Source organism: Pagrus major, chromosome 22, assembly GCF_040436345.1.
Source record: "Pagrus major chromosome 22, Pma_NU_1.0".
Taxonomy (NCBI): Eukaryota; Metazoa; Chordata; class Actinopteri; order Spariformes; family Sparidae; genus Pagrus; species Pagrus major.
Genome location: NC_133236.1, coordinates 10,039,973 through 10,060,779, shown reverse-complemented (window position 1 = coordinate 10,060,779; position 20,807 = coordinate 10,039,973). Strand labels below are relative to the sequence as shown.

The 20,807-nt window shown below is 39.0% G+C and overlaps 1 protein-coding gene across 1 annotated transcript; it reads right to left on the bottom strand.

Moving 5' to 3' along the window:
- Positions 1-12,512: 12,512 nt before the first annotated feature.
- On the bottom strand, positions 12,513-15,388 carry LOC141017696 (uncharacterized). The gene is made up of 7 exons (XM_073492429.1): positions 15,337-15,388; positions 14,898-15,230; positions 14,524-14,784; positions 14,376-14,426; positions 13,470-13,556; positions 13,354-13,382; positions 12,513-12,934 (listed from the first exon to the last, which is right to left on the bottom strand). The coding sequence occupies exons 1-7, from the start codon at positions 15,386-15,388 to the stop codon at positions 12,887-12,889; spliced, it is 861 nt and encodes a 286-aa protein (XP_073348530.1). The 3' UTR covers positions 12,513-12,886.
- Positions 15,389-20,807: the final 5,419 nt, after the last annotated feature.

Below are 20,807 nucleotides of genomic sequence, written 5' to 3'. Positions count from 1 at the left end.
CTACGACATCTTTAAGCAGCAGTATTAACCCTTCTGAAGCGCTAAAAATCCAACCAGTACTGTCACACTTCTCCTGATCATTTGTGACATTTTCACAAGGCAAAGTGACGTCATCTCCAACTCTGACAGCGAAGGAGGCTGGAGGGTTTTCAGCTGCTCCTGTTTACAAGATCAGAGAAAAATATGGAAAATAAACTGAAATGAGAAAGAAATCTGTGATATTTCTTTATCCTTGTTTCTAAAAGTTCACTAAACTGACCATGCTATAAACAAATAACACATTTTGCTGTCTTACTTCAATCAAATATATTTAATAAAGTACATTATTGCAATGCCCCTTCCATTTCTATATGTGATATACGTCTTCTTACCTGTGAACTGAAGCATCGCTGTAAGAAATAAAGACATTTGAATCCATTTGAACTCGACCATCATGATTCTCTGTCTCTCTCCTTCTTCTGTCTCTGTTCTTATGATCATCTGAGTTTCTAAAGTCGTGCTTTAGTCGAGAGAAGCTGCACCTACTTCCTGTGGTTCTTATGATGACATTTCCTCATTCTTAATTATAGTCTGTTTTAGATTTTTATCTCACTGAATTTCTTGTAAATGTCACAATTTCAGTGGGGAAGAAGACTTCTTCCCTGTCATGTCATATTATACTTTTAAGTGTCACAAATAATGAAAAATGAATGACTAGAATGTAAATATATTAGAGCTACATCAATGATAAAAATCTTTTCGTTGCAAAGGGGCAATGTTTACTGTATGCACTATGTATAAGCTGTGGTCTAGAGGTTTATTGTGCTGTATGCTCACAAAACACAGTGTAGAGTGAAGTGGTGAAGATGTCTTTATTTGCAGATGATATTGTTAACAGATATAATAAAGAGAAGACTGTTACTGACTCCATTAAGGCTGAAAACACATTCAAACACACACACAAATATGTGAACAACAATGCTAAATGAAAGTGAGTTAAGATGAGTTCTTCTGCACACAGAGACAAATCTTCAAATCAGCTCTGAACTCTTCAGCTGGAAGACGATTTAAGGAAGTCAACAAGATTTCAATGATCTTTCCTGTTAGATGAAGCTGAAATCCAGCTGCTGTGTTCTGAACTGGCTGCAGAAAATCAAGATTTTCACAAGTGATGCAGGAAAGTGTTGAAGCATCACTTTTCCTGTCATTTATACTTTAACAGAGACACATTGAAAGAATCTTCTCAAGAACTTACAGCTATCACTTCCTTTTAAGGAAGTAATGAGAAAGTTATAGGAGCCGTGCAAGTGCGACTAAGATTTTCTAAAAAGAAAACAGCAATGCAGCAGCAGAGGAGGAGCTGTGGTTCAGGGTGGAGTTAAAGGAGCCACTGATGTGTTTTCAGATGAGTTCACAGACGTTTTACCTGATGCACTTCATTTCACCTTTGAGTTCATGTAGTGCACCTGTGGTCTTTTGTTTCTTCTAGTGAAGCCTTATAAAACTCTGGGCCTTTCCTTGTATTTGTGCTGAGAAAGAGATTTGAAGCGCAGCGACATCTGGTGGTTTGTAGGACTTACAGCAGCTCTTCAGTCCTGGAGCTGAAGCACTGCAACACCTCTGTGATTTTAGCTGTTTTTGCAGCAGCTGATTTCACTTATGAATTGACAAAATTAGAGTTAATCTAGTAATATTACCAGAATATCAACACAACAACTTTAGAGAATATTGTGTCGAGGAAAATCAGCACTTTGATACTTTGAGAACATTTCAGAGCCTGTACTTTATTAGTGTTACTTGAGTAAAGAAGTTGAATCAGTACTTCTGTCTTTTCTAAGTATCTGTACTTCTGCTTGAGGAGAGAATGTGTGGACTTTTGCCACCTCTGATGTGCTGTTTCTTATCACAGCATCTACTTCCTGTGATAAGTAAGAAGTCACTTCCTCATAATGACTTCAGTCTGTTTCTCCACCTCAGTTTGCTGATGAATTTGTGTGTGATGTTAGATTTTGTCACATCTGAACTTTTACATTCGATGCATATTTGAAGATTGTTAGTTGAGATAAATATTTGCACAAATGCAACTTATTTTCTTTATATACTTTATTGTGAAACAGACAGGATTCATGGTGATGTTTACAGCACACATAAGCAGACAGGTGAAGAGTCAAACTCCTCGTCCACCAGTTTGACTCGAGCCTGTTGGTCCAGCTCAGACTGAAACACAAATAGCTTGGCACAGAAAACACATTTGTCATATTAATGAATAAAAACAACAAACATTCAGTCTAACTCTTAAAAAGATATTATGATTCTATTGTTATCTACTCATGTGAAATATGATGAGTGATATTTAACAGCAGTGGACTCGTTTCTCTGGTGAGTTGATGTTGATGATCAGTGGAGTCTGACGGAGGCAGACGGCTCATAGATCACTGTATCGTCATCTTCATCTTCATCTTCATCTTCATCATTATGCTCCTGAGGAAAACACAACACTCTGGGTGAAAATGGAGCAAATACATGTTGAAACACCAAAGGAACAGCTGTACATTAGTGCCTTGCTCAAGAGGAATTCAGTGATTAAAAAATGTTTTCAAATTACTAGACAGATTCTGTGATTTTTAGCATGAGGAAATCAAAACAATCATTCAATTGAAGGATTCACTCTCTGATAATAGTTTCCAAAAGCACCCTGAACACACCATATATGTTCCTCCCAGCTGACCCAAATGCAGGAGACAGCAGGCAGGAAGTGCAATGGATGAAGTTTTATTCAGGATCACGACACACAAGGAACAGGCAAACACAACAGAACATCAGGGAAACACAACAGATGACTCGACAAAGACTGAACGAAAGACTGGAACTAACGAGGGGATGAGGTGCAGGTGGAGAGTGGTGGACAAAAACAGGTGAGGGGAATCACCTTGAAAAACACAAAGAACAGGGAAGGAGATGATGGGCTGGAAAAACACTAGGATCAGGGCAGGTGCAGAGGGAAAACAGACTGTGGATGAACACAGGGAACATGGCTGGGCAAATTAGACTGGTGCAAGATAGGCGAGGAGGAAAAAATCAGTCTGGGGAGGAGCACAAGGAAACAGGAAGGACACAGAACACTGGGAACAGAGCAAAGACACCACAACAACTTAGAAAACACATGAAACACAGTAACATTACACTGAAATGACAGGACCATGACTGAATGTTGGTGTTTTGAAACAGTTCATACTTAAAACTCACCCTGTTTTCTTCTCTCTGTGTTTTGTTCCCTGAAAAGACAAAAAGAGCGTCGAGTTTAGTTTCCACAGTGAAAGTCCAGGTTCATCAAAGCTTCCTGTTTCATCTGTGGTTGCTCTCACCTTTAGTTCTCATCCACATGTTGACTGTAACAACACTTATCAAGAGTGCTGACAAACCCACAGACACGATGATGAACCGCCACCAAACTGAGAAGAGAATTTGGAGGAGTTAAATATAATCAGAGGTGTTTTGATGATGAGCTCTTTGTTAGTCGTTCTTGTACCGTCTCTTTCATTTCTGGATCAACTGTCTCATTGTTGTTGTAAGGAAATGTGTTTTTACCTTCTGATTTGCTCATTTTCACTGATGTCCCTTTATTTCCTGTTGTCAATGTTGATTCAATGGTTGTTGGTGGCACTGTGGTTGTTGGTGACACTGTGGTTGTTGGTGACACTGTGGTTGTTGGTGGCACTGTGGTTGTTGTTGCATCATCACCTTAATCAACACAGAATGCAACAAACTGTTTAGTTAGAACAAACAATCATCTGCATACATGAATGACAAAGAATAATGTAAGATTAAAACCTGAAACAGATATTGTAATTATTATTGTAATTATCCAGTTATCAGTCTGAAGTGATTTTAAGAGTAAATCATAATCTTACCTGTTTTCTCACCTGAAGACTGACGGCTGAAGGTAAACTGCTCCACTTTTTTATTGCGGAGGTCAGTCACTTGACATTTGAATAACCCATGATGCTTTGACTTCTTGAGATCAGAGGTAGGAAATATCACAATAGCTGAGCAGTAAGACTGTGATGTCGACATGTCTTTATCTTCAGCCGCATCTCTACCCTCATACAGCCACTTCACTCTGTGGTCACACCATCCACGGGACGATACAGAGCAGGACAGCGTCCCCTTATCATTGTCCCTTTTTTCATTCACTGGTGAAAATGCAAATATTGTATGAGAAGGACAATAAGACTAAATTAATTCAATTACTACAATCATAGATATTGTCATGTTTCAGTATACTGTTTTAACAAGACAGTTTGATCTGAAAACATTATGACATTATTAAATACTCACTGGTGACAACAGACAGATGAACATGAGTGTCTGGACCTTGTTGTTCTCCTGATTTATACTGTCTGCAGGTGTAGGAACCACCATCCTCGACTGTGACCTTCTTTATAACCAGAGAACAGTTCTCTCTAACACTCAGTCTGTCTGATTTGGCTTTGCCTTCTTTGTGAATCTGCCCATACTCAAACAGCAGTACTGTCTTTTTTGAAGCACCAAAAATCCAAACAGTACTGTCACACTTCTCCTGATCATGTGTGACATTTTCACAAGACAAAGTGACTTCATCTCCAACTCTGACAGCAACAGAGGGATGTTTCCCAGTTACGGCTGTTGAGAAAAGGAAAGAGAAATGTGAACATGTGTGTGTTTGTCACAGTGACCAATTGGGTGCCCTAGGCAAGATTTTAGCTGGCGCCCCCTTGCATCGCAGTCAATTTCACAATCAATTTTCATACACTCACACAGAAACTGCATGTATGTATTCAAGATTTTATTTCTTTTAAGTCAAAAATATCACAACAAATAAAAACTGAAGAAAGAAACAAGTGATAAATGAAAAATACAATATAAATAAGGTAGTGCACAAATATATTAAAGAATACTGTCACGCTGGTGTGCTGAGGTAGAGGGGACAAGAGCACCTGATGCTGTGTTACTGGCAGTGGTGGTGAAATATTTTAAAAGTGCCTCTGAAGAGAGAAGAGAAGTACATGTGACCACTGGATGTTACATTTTAATAAAAAACAGATGCTTGGTGTGTGCTATACATGAGACTAATATAGACTAATAATGAAAATATGATGAGATTCATTCAACTTTATCCTCATTGCAATGCAATTCAATCTGACCAGAGTGCAAAAAGCAGTAAAGTGCAGTGATATATATATATATATATATAGTATATATATATATATATCCTATGAATGATATGGGAAAGCTAAGGTATGGAGTATTAACAACAATACACTTTAACACTGATGTAAACTTTAACATAAACTGTGACACAATAAACCAAAGGCTTACAACTGCCCTATTACTTATAAAGAGGATGGAAAACTAACAGCATTTTAACTGACATACAAGCAGGAAAACACAGCCAACAGGTTAAAATAACACCTGAACAGGCCTGACGTTAACTTTCCAAATGTCCCTGATGAATTTAAGGTGGAGTAACATTAACTTGCGTCGACTCAGCTATTTACTGATTATTAAACAGTGCTACTATCGTCCGAAGTGAGCGAGCAAGTTAACAATCTGCTGCAATAATGGTAAATACGATGCATTAAATTATTCATTTCATTCACTTCATCACATTGACGTTACTGTACCTCTTTCTTTTTTGCGCATTTCTACCTCTTCTTTCCTTCTTTTCCTTCCCTGGGCACCGAATGGTTTCAGTCTTTTGGACATTATGGTTCTGCTACAGTATCAATAAATCTCTCTCTTGGTCTTGGGGTCACAGGCTGGTCAGATTCAGGCAACTCACCTCTTGACCCCACCATTTTAGACACAACCAGAGTTTAAATGTGCCTCAGTTTTGGTTTCCAAGCGTTCACTAAACTCATCATGTTACAAACAAAACTGGGCAGTCTTGGTTAAAAGAAGAAATGAGGAGATATGAAGTTATTATGCAGTTTTGTATCTTTACCTGTCAAACTGAACACCAGCATCAGAAATAAAGGAAACATAATCCACCTGAATTCAACCATCATGCTTCTCTCTTGGTCTCACACTCTCAACTGTCAAAGTCTTTAATGTGCTGCTTCTTAAAAAACTGATATAGCCTCTGCTTCCTGTGATAAATAAAGAAGTCATGTCCTCATAATGACCTCAGTCTGTTTTCTCACCTCAGTTTGGTGTTAAATTTATCTCTGAGCTCAGCTTCTATTCTCTGAAATTATTGTTGTGTTACAGTTGTAACATTTTAACTTTTACATTTGATGCATATTTGAAGATTTCCAGGTCAAATAAATGTTTGCACTTTCTTGGAAAATGTTTTCTCTGGATACAGACAGGACATGAACAGACGGGTGAAGGTTCAAGGTTGAGTACTCGAGGTGAGAAAACAAATGGTGGCCAACTGAGCAGAGAAAACCCTGTAGTGTGGTCTGTGATATTGTGTTGTGGTCTCTCTTTATGTGTGTGTATTTGAGTATGAAGTCGGTTTCTCACAATGACCTCAGCCTGTTTTCTCACCTGAGTTTGGTGTTAAATTTATCTCTGATCTCAGCTTCTATTCTCTCAATTTATTGTTGTAATATTTCAATTTTTACATTTGATGCATATTTGAAGATTTCCAGGTCAAATAAATGTTTGCACTTTCTTGGAAAAAGTTTTCATGCTGATGTTTGACAGCAAACACGAACAGACAGGTGAAGAGTCAAACTCCTCATCCACCAGAGGTTAGACTATTCTCAACGCACACATCTGTTACCTGTTGCCTTGAATGTGAACTTTGATCCGGACCCTGTCTCCCTGGACTCTGCTCCTTCTCATCTGTCCCTCTCTTCCCCCTCTGGACCAGCCTAGATCTGCCCCTAGCTCCCAGCTGTTTACTCAAACAAACTTTTACACGATCACACCTGTCATCTGGGTTCACCTGCATTGCTGCCACGTAACAATGTGTCTTTGAGAGAGAGACAGAGCCACAAAACAAAACAACACAAACACATTGTAAAATTGAATATAAGTCATTTTTTATTTGCATATTATGTTATCAGACACGAGAAAGAACAGATTGTTCATTAAAGCTCCAAAATGTTTCAAATTGACGTAAATCACAATCAGATCCTCTGTACGCTGAGGAACAAAAGTCATGCAAAAATATCTGCATCTTAAAGAGTAACCTGTAAATCTTAAAGGAACAGTTCACAAAAAAAGACAGTTCAATCATTATGTACTCATCCTCATGTTGATGGAAAGTCAGGTGAAGATTCGTAGCCCACCAAACATTTCTGGAGCTTCAGAGCTTCACAGCATTGTAGCGTTCTTCTGAACAACTGAAGTAGATGGGGACTTGTTTCAAAATGTAAAAAAGACATCATCTGGCGTAATCCTTGTGTCTGGAAGCTGGAGGATCCCAAACTGACTTGTAAAGACATTTGCACCCTTTTTTAAGCTAAAAACATTAGCGTGCACCCCATCTGGGTGCTCGACCGCATGTAGAGGGTGCAAATAATGTGAATAAAATTAGCTGTGTGGAGCCATTTTATTCTATTTTCCTCTGTTTTAAAACAAGTCTCCATCTGCTTCAGTTGTTTAGGAGAATGATGCAACTCTGATAGGCTGTGAAGCTCCAGAAATGTTTTGTAGACACCTAATTGGTGTGAGGGTGAGTAGATAATGACTGAATTTTAATTTTTGGATGACTTGTTCCTTTAAACTCAAACTAGCAGTTGCAATGTGAAGCCAAATCAATAGAAGACAAAAATCTATTTACAGCAGTGAAGCAAACAAGAGAAACAATATGGAAATTATTTGACATATAAAATCAACTGTCAAAAGGAAAGTACTGAAAAAAGTTGTCAATGTCATGTCAGAACAGGACCGACCAACTGGCATGTGATAAGACGTGGTGGTGTGTCGGTGCTTAATCAGTTATTACTTCCTGTTTGTAGCTTTAATTTGCATTGAAAGAATCTTGGGTAAGCTTTTGGCACAAAGGCTGAATTGAGTAATATTCTTCAGATCTCCTCAGTTATGATAAACACCAACTGACAGGCAGCTGTATTCACACTTTTAAGCCAAGAAAAGAAAAAACATGACCAAATTCTAAATCATTCATGTAAGATGCTGCATTTCTTAACCATCTTCTTTTTTTTTGGTTTGTTGAACATAGCGTAGAAGTCACAGGGACTGGTGGAGGCTGCAAGAGACGAGGAGGAAGCTTTCCCTGTGCTGTAGGTCCCAGCATCACCTTCATCACCATCATCACCCCGAACCTGCAAGGACAGAGAAGAACACATAAATAACATACACTTAAACTTGACGCAACATACCCTCAAGGAAGCTCTGGAACCCAATAGCCAGAACAAATGCTGGCAAAGCACACGGTTCTGTCGCCACAAACACGGCTGAAAACTGTCCCGAGGTCTTGTTAAAAACATTCATTCATTCAGCATCGCCGCTATAATCCATCAGACAGCTTACCTGTTGATGGTTGGTCTTCCTGGTGTAGCTGATGTTGACGTAGAGATCACCATCTTCAGCCTGCACAGAAAACAAAATGGCCGTTCAGTAAAATGCAGATTTATACTGAATTGCATTCAAATCTGTGATTAGAATGAATTCTTCTTCTCTCTAGCAGGAGTCAGTGAGTCTCACACTCTTTTTAGACCTTCACAGTTACACAGTACATAGTGAACAACAAAAACTACACACCCTGCTTCAATGTATAGAATAATATGTGTATAGACGTTTAATTATCTGGTTTTAAAACTCACCATGTGTTCTTCAGTCCGCTTTTTGTTCCCTGAAAAGACAAATGACAGTCGAGTTTAGTTTCCACAGTAACAATCCAGATTCAACACGACTTCCTGTTTATAACAGTTTCAACTGTGGTTGTTCTCACCTTCAGCTCTCTTCTGTCTGATGACAGCCACAAGGATTATTAAGAAACCTGCTAAACCCACAGACACAACGATGAACCACCACCAACCTGGAAAGAGAATTTACAAGTCTCACTTATAATCAGAATAAACAAAGTGTTTTTTCTGTATATTCAGTCACTACCTTCCTGTTTTGTTCCATCACTGTTGTTTGTGGATGCTGTTGTCTCGAACAATGTGCTCATTTTCACTGATGTCCATTTATTTCCTGTTGTTGGTGTCGATTTATCTGTTGTTGGGGATACTGTAGTTGCTGTTGTTTTTTCATCACCTTAGTGAATACAAAAAAAATGCAAAAAAGTGTACAGTTAGAAAAAAACACACAGAACCATTTGTGTAAAACAGATGACAAAGGAGGCAACCTCGTATCTAAACAAATATCTAGCTCATTGTGTTCCCACCTGTTTTCTCTCCTGAGGACTGACAGCTGAAGGTAAACTGCTGCTTGTAAATGGTCACTTCACATGTGAATAAGTCACGATGCTTTGACTTCTTGAGATCAGAGGTAGGAAATGTCACAGTAGCTGAGCAGTTAGACTGTGATGTCGTCATGTCTTTATCTTCATCCACATCTTTACGCTCATACAGCCACTTCACTGTGTGTCTACACCATCCACGAGACGACACAGAGCAGGACAACGTCACCTCATCATTGTCCTTATGTTCAGTCACTGATGAAGATGCAGATATTGTATTGTGAGAAAAAGACAACAGAGAGTAAAATTAACTTCATCACTGTGATCATGATTAATGTTTCAGTATATTGCTCTAATGATCTGAAAACATTATGACATTATTAAATACTCACCAGTGACAATGGACAGAAGAACATTAGTGTCTGGACCTTGTTGTTCTTCTGATTTATACTGCCTGCAGGTGTAGAGACCACCATCCTCGACTGTGACCTTCTTCAGAACCAGAGAACAGTTCTCTCTAACACTCAGTCTGTCTGATTTAGTTTGGGCTTCTTTGTGAATCTGCCCATACTCAAACAGCGGTACTACATTTGTTGAATCACTGAAGATCCAGGTAGTACTGTCACACCTCTCCTGTTCATGTTTCACATTTTCACAAGACAAAGTGACTTCATCTCCAACTCTGACAGTAACCAGGGAATGTTTCCCTGTTACAGCTGTTGACAAAAACAGAGGTAAATATGAATAATAAACAGAAACATGTAAATGACTGTTTGTCACTTTGTATGACTATAATTTTAGACACAACCAGAGTTTAAATGTGCCTCAGTTTTGGTTTCCAAGCGTTCACTAAACTCATCATGTTACAAACAAAACTGAGCAGTCTTGGTTAAAAGAAGAAATGAGGAGATATGAAGTTATTATGCAGTTTTGTATCTTTACCTGTCAAACTGAACACCAGCATCAGAAATAAAGGAAACATAATCCACCTGAATTCAACCATCATGCTTCTCTCTTGGTCTCACACTCTCAACTGTCAAAGTCTTTAATGTGCTGCATCTTAAAAAACTGATATCGCCTCTGCTTCCTGTGATAAATAAAGAAGTCACGTCCTCATAATGACCTCAGTCTGTTTTCTCACCTCAGTTTGGTGTTAAATTTATCTCTGAGCTCAGCTTCTATTCTCTGAAATTATTGTTGTGTTACAGTTGTAACATTTTAACTTTTACATTTGATGCATATTTGAAGATTTCCAGGTCAAATAAATGTTTGCACTTTCTTGGAAAATGTTTTCTCTGGATACAGACAGGACATGAACAGACGGGTGAAGGTTCAAGGTTGAGTACTCGAGGTGAGAAAACAAATGGTGGCCAACTGAGCAGAGAAAACCCTGTAGTGTGGTCTGTGATATTGTGTTGTGGTCTCTCTTTATGTGTGTGTATTTGAGTATGAAGCCTGTTTTCTCACCTGAGTTTGGTGTTAAATTTATCTCTGATCTCAGCTTCTATTCTCTGAATTTATTGTTGTAACATTTTAACTTTTACATTTGATGCATATATGAAGAAAAGTCCAAATGCCGAAATGCAAACTTGAACCTCCACCTCATGATGTGAAGTCAAGTAATAAACATGAAATGGGAACTTGGGACGCCACACTTTTTTACAAATGTCAATATGGCACATGGCCGATGACATGCACCAACGTATCTGTGGTTTGCCAAAACATTAACTGCTATCATTTTAACCTGGCGACTGGCCTGTGTTACAGCAGACTGCAGTCAGGTTAAGACCCTGGTGAATACGACAACTACGCAGAAGAGCTTCCCTAAGACGTTTGTCAGATAATCTTGCCAAATTCTTAAAAATAACTCTGAAGACGTATTATGGTAGTGAAATGAACATCCAGCCAGGAAGGCCAAACGCACATTCACTCAAAACTTGCGTCATCTGTGGTACTGGTTTGTGTGTTAAAACTGTATATTTTCAAGACCTATTTAAGCTCAACATCAGATATGGATACAGATGGAGCCTTAAATCCATATTCTGCATTAATTTAGTCAAGCTGTTGAGTGAGCATGAAAACTTTTCATTCAGCAAAGTGGATCAGTTTTGCAACACTTTATCTTAGAACAGGTGTTTGCAGTATTAAAGGTTCCATGAAACTGCAAATCAAGTGTTATTTGCTTTGCCACAGTTACGCACTACCTGTAAAAAAAGACAGTTAGCCCCCCTCAGTGAAGCTAGCTGTCTACCGACTCTGGCCGGGCTTCCAGGTGCCAGTGAACATCGCCGGATCAGGATGGAACAATGCATCCTTGGAAGAGAAGACAGACACTAGTGTTGGATGACTGTTTTGAGTCAGTAAATAGGACCACTGAACTCGCTGCACGGTGTCACAGTTCATCAAAAAAAGACCCAAACAGGCAGGCAGGTTGAACAACAACAGGCGAGCTTTAATAACACAGCTGAGGTCCAAAAATCCAAAATCGGGTAACAAAAACGCATCAAGGACAATCAGTATTACATAAACAGGGGATCAATCAAAAAGTCATAGGGAACAAATCACGAACACAGGGAACATATGAGGACCGATGAAAACAAATGAGCCCATGATGAATAAAGGAAAAACACAGACTTACAATACTTAATACACAAGGGCTAATGAACAAAAGAGAAACAGGTGTACACAGAGAAAGGGCAGGAAGACAGACAAATACAGGAAGTAGAAAGTAAAACATGACACATGGGGATAAATTTTCAACTTAAAACAGGAAATCAACTGAAGTAAAACCAAGGACCATGACACACAGCTAACTGTGCTAACTAACTAATGCTAGCTGCATATAGCAGCAGTTAGCGGTCACTTTTGCAACAAAGCTTCATGTAAACTTCATAAATCACCTCCAGGTCTCCAGAAACAAGCCACCTGGCAGTGTCTCTCTATTTATACAGCCATGGCAACATCATAAAAATTTAAAATGCATTTAATGGACGAAATTAGTATACACCCTGGAGTGCAGGATGAGTCTTCAACACTATTTTTGATTGCTTTCCAAGAGATATACTCTTTATAATACCATTAAATATACCGAAAAATCAACTTTTTAGCCATTCTTGGGCCTTAAACTGGCTTACAGGTGAGATATAGAGCAAGAGATGAGATGACATCAATTTTGACTTCATGGGAAGGTTTAGAATCAGAAGAGAAAACTAGGACATACATAAATACACTTGAATAAAAAATACACATGTAATAACCAAATATACAAGTACACACAAAGCTATATGCATACACACTGGCACATTCAGCTGCTCTCTGAGCCTGTTTAGTTTGCAGAAGTGTTGACTGTCAAGACTGATTCTGATATCACAACTTATTTTCTACATCTTCATGATGGAAACACATCCAGTGCCTAACACCTAAGCAGGTGTCACATCTCAGTTCAGGTTGAAGCTAATTTGGCACAAGCTGAGGTTACAGCAGTGGCTGGCAGGACGTCCTCTCCCTCAGTGCAACGCAAGCAGTGCTCACACTGTATGGATGTTGAATTTACATGTTTTCATATTCCTCTGTGCCATCATCTTCATAGTTGTTCACCTGTGGAAAAAGTTAAGAGAGAGAATTTCTGGATTCATGAAAAGGAATAGTATTAATAAGAGGTAATAAAATAAAGATATGTAGCTGTAGAAAGATATGGGTTTTCTTAGGTTACTTAGCAGTTCCCAGGGCGATTGAGACAGTCATTACAGTTTAGTGAGAAGGCTGGCAAGCCAGAGACCACTGTTCAAGACTGTGTTTCAACATTTGTAAGCTTGAAACCACCGGATACTTTTAACGAGACGTTCAGACAATTTCCGGCCGTGTTTGCGGCGACAGCACAAGGTAAGCCAAAGTATGATCTTTTCATAACCCTAACTATGTGTTTTTTGTGGCTAAACCTAAGCAGACTAAAGGCAAAGTTATGTTACAACATAAAACTGTAACTTGTAAAAATGTTATTCAGCTTTAAAACTCACCACGTTCTCAGCGATCTGGGTTTTGGACTCTGAAAAGACAAAAGACGGCCAATAGCTTACACAGGGAAGATCTACATTTATCAAATTTTTTCTATATAAAAGTTTAATGTTCTCACCTTTGGTTCTCGTCCACATGTTGACTGCCACAACAGACGTTATGAGTAATGCTAAACCCACTGACACAGTGACATATCTCCACCAGACTGGAAAGATAATAAAAATGTTAAAAATGTTTTGGCTGCAGCTTCCTGTTCTGCTTTAAATCAACCCAGTCTCACATTAAAAGGTGTAACAGCTACATTGGTCCACAGCACAAGAAGTATTAGTTGCACAGTAATGGCCACCGTTAGCTACTTAGCTCAGTTAGCGGTGCAGCTAGCGATCTGGACAAGGAGCTTGGAGCACTGGGGGAGTGTCGGTGACGTTAACAGTGCTAACACAGGAGCTTTGGACAGCGGGGAGGAGAAAGTTTTCAGGTTAGGGACGGAGAAGACCCAGAGAGGAATGTTGGTGGGGAGCGACGCCATAACAGTGTAGCTACTGTTAGCTTGTTAGCTCAGTTAGCTTGGAAGCTAGCCAGACTTTTGGTGTTCACAGCACTAGTACAGGACTTTTGAAAGGCTGGGAGAAAGAGGTTTTCAGGCCAGCTGGTTAACACGCTAACTTCAATAGATATCTCTGCTTTGCCATAACATCAAAACTGTTATTTCTTCACATTCTGTCGATAATGTTAGTTTTTTTTAATAACATTTTTAAATGTTTCAAAACAAAATTCTTGCATATTGCACTTTTAAAATGGGCATAAATAGCTATTGCATAATTTGATATGACACTAGGTTATTTAAATCCTGAAAAGAGGAACATGTGGTCAATAGTTTCTTTTTTTTCTGTTGGTTAAACTACATCCGCAAGTAATGCATCATGTACAGTGGAGTGTATATTAGGTGTCAGTCTGACATTCATACATTTGACCTCAACAGCACAGACAAAAAAGAGAGAGATGCTAAATATTCAGTCCCTACCTTTTTCTTTTGGACTCTCGTCTGTTGTTCTCACTGTTGTCGCATCATCACCTGGACAACAAAAGGCAAAAACACAAGAGCCTCATGTTTACCCTCAATCAGAATAATATAAATCTTGAAATCAATGAACAGCTCATCAGATTCTCACCTGAGGACTGAAGGCCGAAGGTAAACACCTGCACTCTTCCAGTGTAAACATCAGTGGCCTCACACATAAGTGATCCAGACCCTGATGTGTAAATGTAATGAGAAGTCTTAAAGGTCACACTGGTCGAGCAGTAAGACTGCCTCGTCTTCACATCTGTGATGTCTTGACCCTTAAACAGCCACTTTACTCTCTGTGTACACCATCTATATGTCGTCACAGAGCAGGAATAAGTCACCGTATCACTGTCGTTGTATTCAGACCCTGGTGGAGATATTGTGAGAGCAATCATCACTCTAATCATAATTATTGTGATGTTTCAGTATTTTGTTCTCACAAGACGTTTAAGATGAAAACATTAAGCTGTAAATACTCACTGATAATAACAGACAGATAAACATGAGCGTCTGGACCCTGTTGTTGTCTTGATTTGTTGAACTGTCTGCAGCTGTAACGACCGACATCCTCGACTGTGACTGTCTTTATAACCAGAGAACAGTTCTCTGCGACACTCAGTCGGTCTGATTTAGCTCCAGCATATTCCCCAACCTGCCCGAGTGTGACCAGCTCTACGGTTGATGTGTTTCCTGCACCGGTGAAGAGCCAGCTTGTATGTTCACACTCATTCTGGTTGTATGTCACATTTTCACACGGCAAAGTGACCCTGTCTCCATCTCTGACAACAAAGGCCGTATACTGTCCAGTTACAGCTGTGGAGGAAATGAAAGAGAAATACGAACAGAAATAACTGTCCATCTTTGGTGACCAAATGTCTTGTTCTGTCTTGAATAACTGCATCTTTAAATACTGTCTTACCTGTCAAATGAAGCAGCAGCAGATACATATGAATCCCTCTGAAGGCAGACATTCTGCTCTCTGTCACCTTCAGTGCTGAATGATCTTTCGTTTCCTCACAAATGAAGTATTCTTACTTTCTGATGAAATGTATGTGTCATTTCCTCCTGGTTGCATAACTTAACTTCTGTCAGTGAGAGAGGGGGGGTTTATGTGAAGGCTTGAATGAGAGATCTAAACACAAACAAGATAAAAAAATATATGTCAAAAAGCCTCAAAAACAAAATAAAACAACTTAATATTCAACCAAGACGGATCACCTGCTGGCAAGCCTTCACAAGACATGATGGCGTTTTAGTGCTTTGTGGGCCGATTACTCCGTCGTCTTTCTTAGGAAGTTACTTGCAGTAACTTAATGATTTTGCAGCTTTCATTTCCCTTTTTTGGTGGGTCTGCAGAAAAATAAATAGTTTTGGAGACGTAACAGCTTCCTTTTTTTCCTATTTTATTTTTTAACATTCAGACGAGTGACACATTTAAAGGAAATGCCAACATGCAGCGTCTTAGTAAGGTGTTGGGTCACCACGTGCCACCAAAGCAACATTATGTAACGTTTTACCTTAAAACAACAGCTTCAGAATCATGTTGATGGTACACTGTCTTGTAACAGGGTGAATGGTGTCTCTGTCACTTGTTTCTGCACTATAACTTCAGTGAGAGGGAAGGATCACAGCGTTACATACATACAAGTTTTCAACACATAACATTGTTCTGATGTAATCAGTTTTGTTTGTAGTTGGCACCTATCTGCCAAACTGTTACAGACCTGGGATTTGTATTTACAGTGGTGTTGCACTCAGAAACTGTAGGGGGCGCCAAATCACACAAAATGCCAATTTCTACACAATGTTGCTCTATGTGTGCCTTGGCACACTCCCCAGCTCTCTAAAAACATCCCCTGGTGTGACTTAACTGCTAACACTATATCCTGCCGACTGGGCTGAAGCTCCCATAGGTGTTTAATTTGGTTGAGAAGGTATATCAGGCTTTGGATTTGCAGATATATTCATTGTTGGTTTCATGTGATGTATTCATAATATATAGAATATCCCCGGATGAGTTTCTTTTGAGAGTGAGTGAGAATCTTGAACATAAAATTATTCCAGGAATTTGCAGAACAGATAAAGGTGCAGCAACAGAAGACTTTTAGGCAGAGATGAGACAGAAGCTGTTGCATTAGCAGGCCCTAGATGGCTCAAGACCAAGTGCACTATGTGGAAAAGAAATTCCACTGTCTCCATCTTTGCTTAATCTGTTATCTTGTTTAAAGATATAGCAGGCACCTGTCAGCCTCAGGAGTGTCTCCAGTCCATCTTCTTCTTCTTGTATCCTTCTAAGAAATCAAATTGAGGTGACCGTGGAGGGACTGTGCAAACAATTCAGAACTTCTTGCCACGAGGTGACAGTGGTGAATACTTTAGATGGGGCGACTTACAATTTTCAGGCAGGAACAGCCACTTCTGATTCATTTGACTTGAGGAAATAGATGTTGACAGTTTGGTACTCTATCAGAGTCCCAAAAAGTATTTCCCCTACCCTCTACTATTCAAGGGACAACTTTAGCTTCATTGGTTAGTGTTGTAATAATTATAAAGATTATAAAGAAAATCATTATTATTCTCTTAATAATCTAAATAACCTGAAAGTTTGAGGATTCAGAAAGTAAATGAAAGTGTCAGAAGTCATATACTTATTCTCTCAGCAGGTTTCTAAAGGGGCAGTGCATGAAACCTTTAAAACATGAAAAAGACTATGAAAAGCTCTCATTGGGCCACCCTGTTAACCTGATGCACCAGACAATAGTTGTCAGGTGACTGGATGGACAATCTGTCTTTAACTGTTTACCAAGGGCCAACTTCAACCAATCAGATCAACAATAGGAAAGGGCTGCCATCAGTGGAGCCCACTGGTAAATCAAACTCTCTTCTCCCAACAAGCAGCAGAAATATGACAAGAAATTCTAATTAGATTTATCTTCAAAAGAAGCCGCTTAGGCTGCAGCTATGAGACAGAAGTTGTTTGGGAGTCGACCCCAGACATCCAGTCACTGTTGATGTCAGCGCCAGAATAACATACATAGAGACACAATCTGGATGTGTTTATTTTAAGATTAGTGCATTCCCAGACCCTAGATGGCTCAAGACCAAGTGCACTAACTGTGGAAAAGAAATGCCACTGTTTCCATCTTTGCTAAATCTGTTTATGTGTGTTTATCTAAAAAAAAATACAGCATGCACTTGTCGGCCTGGAAGACTTAATAGAAAGGAAAGTTATTGCACAAGTCTGGCACGAATTCACTGCTCAACATCTCATTCACATACATCTGAGTCTTGTTCACATCACAATTTTTTCGAGTCACCAGCCCATCTGATTTTTTCTGGGTCAGTGAAATGAAACCTAAGGGAACATGGAGGAAATATGCAAATACGTCAAAACCTCTTGCTTCGAAGTGTCGGTGCTGAATACTTAGTGAGGGTAACTTGCAGTCTTTTAGCAGGAAAATCCACATGAATCGCACCTGATTCCTTTGACTGGAGAAAATAAATGTGAAAAGAGAATGGTTCTCAAACCGAGAAATACAAATTATTTCACCCACACTTTAAGGGACCAGAATTAAGCACATCATTGGTTGATTGATGACATTTGGAATCATTTTAAAGATTTCTGCTGAACACAATAGTACATACAAAGTGTATATTGACCTGAAATGGATAAGTTCACCCAAAAATTTGACTGAAAAGACATTTTTTTACACCCTTGACACACGGTCAAGCTCATGCACCCTCGTCAGACCTGATGAGCACCAACAGTCCCCAGGTCCCCTACTGCCAGCAGTTGGTTAGCTTACCTTAGCAAAACTACACGCAGCTTTTGCAGCAGAAACGGCCAGCCTGGCTGGTAAGAAAATTCAATAATTAGTATGTTTAATCTGTACAAAAGCCAAAGTGTAAAAATGATAAATCTTTTACAGACTGGTTCTTGGTCATTTCAGTGAAGTCTCAACTGGGATTTCTCAAAATGTTTTGCTTTAAATTTTTTATACTGCCCCATGTTTGGGAGATTTCCGATGAATCTGTTTCGTCTCATTGCAGCAGCTCAGCCAACCGCTTGAGTTACCAAGAGGCTTTCAAATAAAAAATTTTAGAAAAAATACAACAAGCTATATTTAAATTTTAATGTATTTTTCCACTCAAAAGGCCACCTTATGTCAGCTCCTCTGGTATGTCAGAGCCAAGAATGTACAGAGCAGCTCTCCTGGGAGCTGCAGAGCGTCACTTAACATTCCCAGTGAAGAGCTGTGCTGTCAGGCAGTGTAACCTAACAACCACACACAGGGGAAACAAACAGAGCAGAGGGGTGACGCTGATGAACGCAGCGGGTCGGCACAGCTAGGAATTAGGATTAAACACATTTCCAAAATACAGTAGAGGCATCTGCAACCATAACTACTGCATCTGTAGATATGGACACTCAGGAAGTCTGTATGATGATTAATGAAGGCCAACAGGAAGTCCCTCAATAAAAAGATGTTTTGTTTGTTTAGGCTTCATTCCAACCTGCCCACTAGACTTTCATTTAATTATATTCTGTCTGCTAACTGATTAATCAACTAATAATTTCAGCCACCTGTTATTATTGTTGGATAGTTTCATTTGTAAGAAAACATCATATTTTAGGGGTGGCTGTAGCTCAAGAGGCAGAGCGGGTCGTCTAGTAATCGGAGGGTCACTGGTTCGAATCCCGGCTCCTCTCAGCTACAAGTCGAAGTGTCCTTGAGCAAGATACTGAACCCCAAATGGCGCCTTGCATGGCAGCCTCCGCCATCAGTGTATGAATGAATGTGTGTGTGAATGGGTGAATGTGGCAAGTATTGTAAAGCGCTTTGAGCTGTCAGTAGACTGGAAAAGCGCTATAGAAATGCAAGACCATTTGACCATTTACAAGCTATCTATGTGTTTCATGTGCAAAAAACGTATTGTTAGGGGCAACATCTGAGGTCTTAAATACACTTTTTATATTTATTATTAGTAGTAGTAGTATTCATAGAAGAAGTGGTGGTAGTAGTTGTAGTATCTGATAGGGTACAAGCCATACAGTTCTCTTAAACCAAAATAATAAACTGAGTGGATTCATTTTAAAAGTAAAACGAATCTTGATTAAAAATAAAGACAACACAAAAACACAAATATAACAAGAATATATATATAACAATATTACATATATGTATATAGGGGTATCATGTATCACGCAATAATTACATTAAAGGGAAATTACCTGTAGTTATACACATTTCTCATGGTTTTACTATCCTTCAGTCCATGTAATGAAATGTTTGATTTCTATTTTGAATTGAATGTGTGGTTTCTTTTTAGTCCATTTGCATTTGTGAATACAGTATTTTCAATAAATCGCAAAATGGTCAAGTGCAATATTAAAATCACAGAAGTTGCAATTTTTTGATGAATGCGTGAACAAACAGCATAATAATGAATCAATCTCACAACATCATGATTTTAATATTTTTTTCAGTTAAAAAAAGGGAAATTGTGACACAAAAATGATCATTCCCACTAGAGGGTAGAGCGATTATCATTATATTGGTGCCGATATTCAACATTTTTCCCATGATCAGTATCTGTGTTTTATTTATTATTATTATCATTATGATTATTATTATTATCATTATGATTATCATTATGATTACTATATATAACTTTAAATTAGGGATGCATGATATATATTGGAGCGATGAATTATCGGCCCGATAATGAAAAATTTACATTTTTGGTTATTTGCAGATAATGACATTATAGCCGATAAAGCCAAATTGCTTTAGTTGACTTAACGAGTGCAGCTTTTACACACAGTATGCGGCGGTATGCACCTTTAAAGTTGGTTAGCCAGCCGCCAATAAACACAAAATCCATATTGTGCATCCCTACTTGAAAGCCATACAGTTCTCTTTAACCAGACGTATAAACTGAAAGGAGTGTCTGATTCTTTTAAGCCCATTTGCATTTGTGAATACAGCATTCTCCAAATAAATCAGACAATTAATGTCTCTTATGATAGAAAATATAAGAACTCTTTTTCTAACCTAATACCTGAAGCTGTCATTGTCTCAGAGAGATGTTCTATATCCGACCAGAACAATTTAATACACAGGCACTCAACAAATAAATGACAGACACCCTTCATCAATATCAACCCAGTTGCACCACGGACTGTATGAGGACAACTGCATGATGTCATCGTGTGGGCGGGGTTATGTAAATGAAGGAGGAGAAGCAAAGGGCAGGATGCGAGCGTCGGTCTCGCCCCTCATCTCCATCACCGTCTCCATCCTGTGAGGTGTGTCTGCAGCCAGACAGACAGACAGACAGAGGTGTCCGACTGGAAACGACTCCATCAGCTCTTTGTTCACCCGGAAC

Bases quoted from the DNA above. Each gene is read 5' to 3' on its own strand.
- LOC141017696 (XM_073492429.1), bottom strand. From the start codon at position 15,388: ATGTCTGCCTTCAGAGGGATTCATATGTATCTGCTGCTGCTTCATTTG. The intron at 15,231-15,336 runs GTAAGACAGTAT...TTTCCTCCACAG, and splicing joins GCTGCTGCTTCATTTGACAG to CTGTAACTGGACAGTATACG. The intron at 14,785-14,897 runs GTGAGTATTTAC...TATCTCCACCAG, and splicing joins TTATCTGTCTGTTATTATCA to GGTCTGAATACAACGACAGT.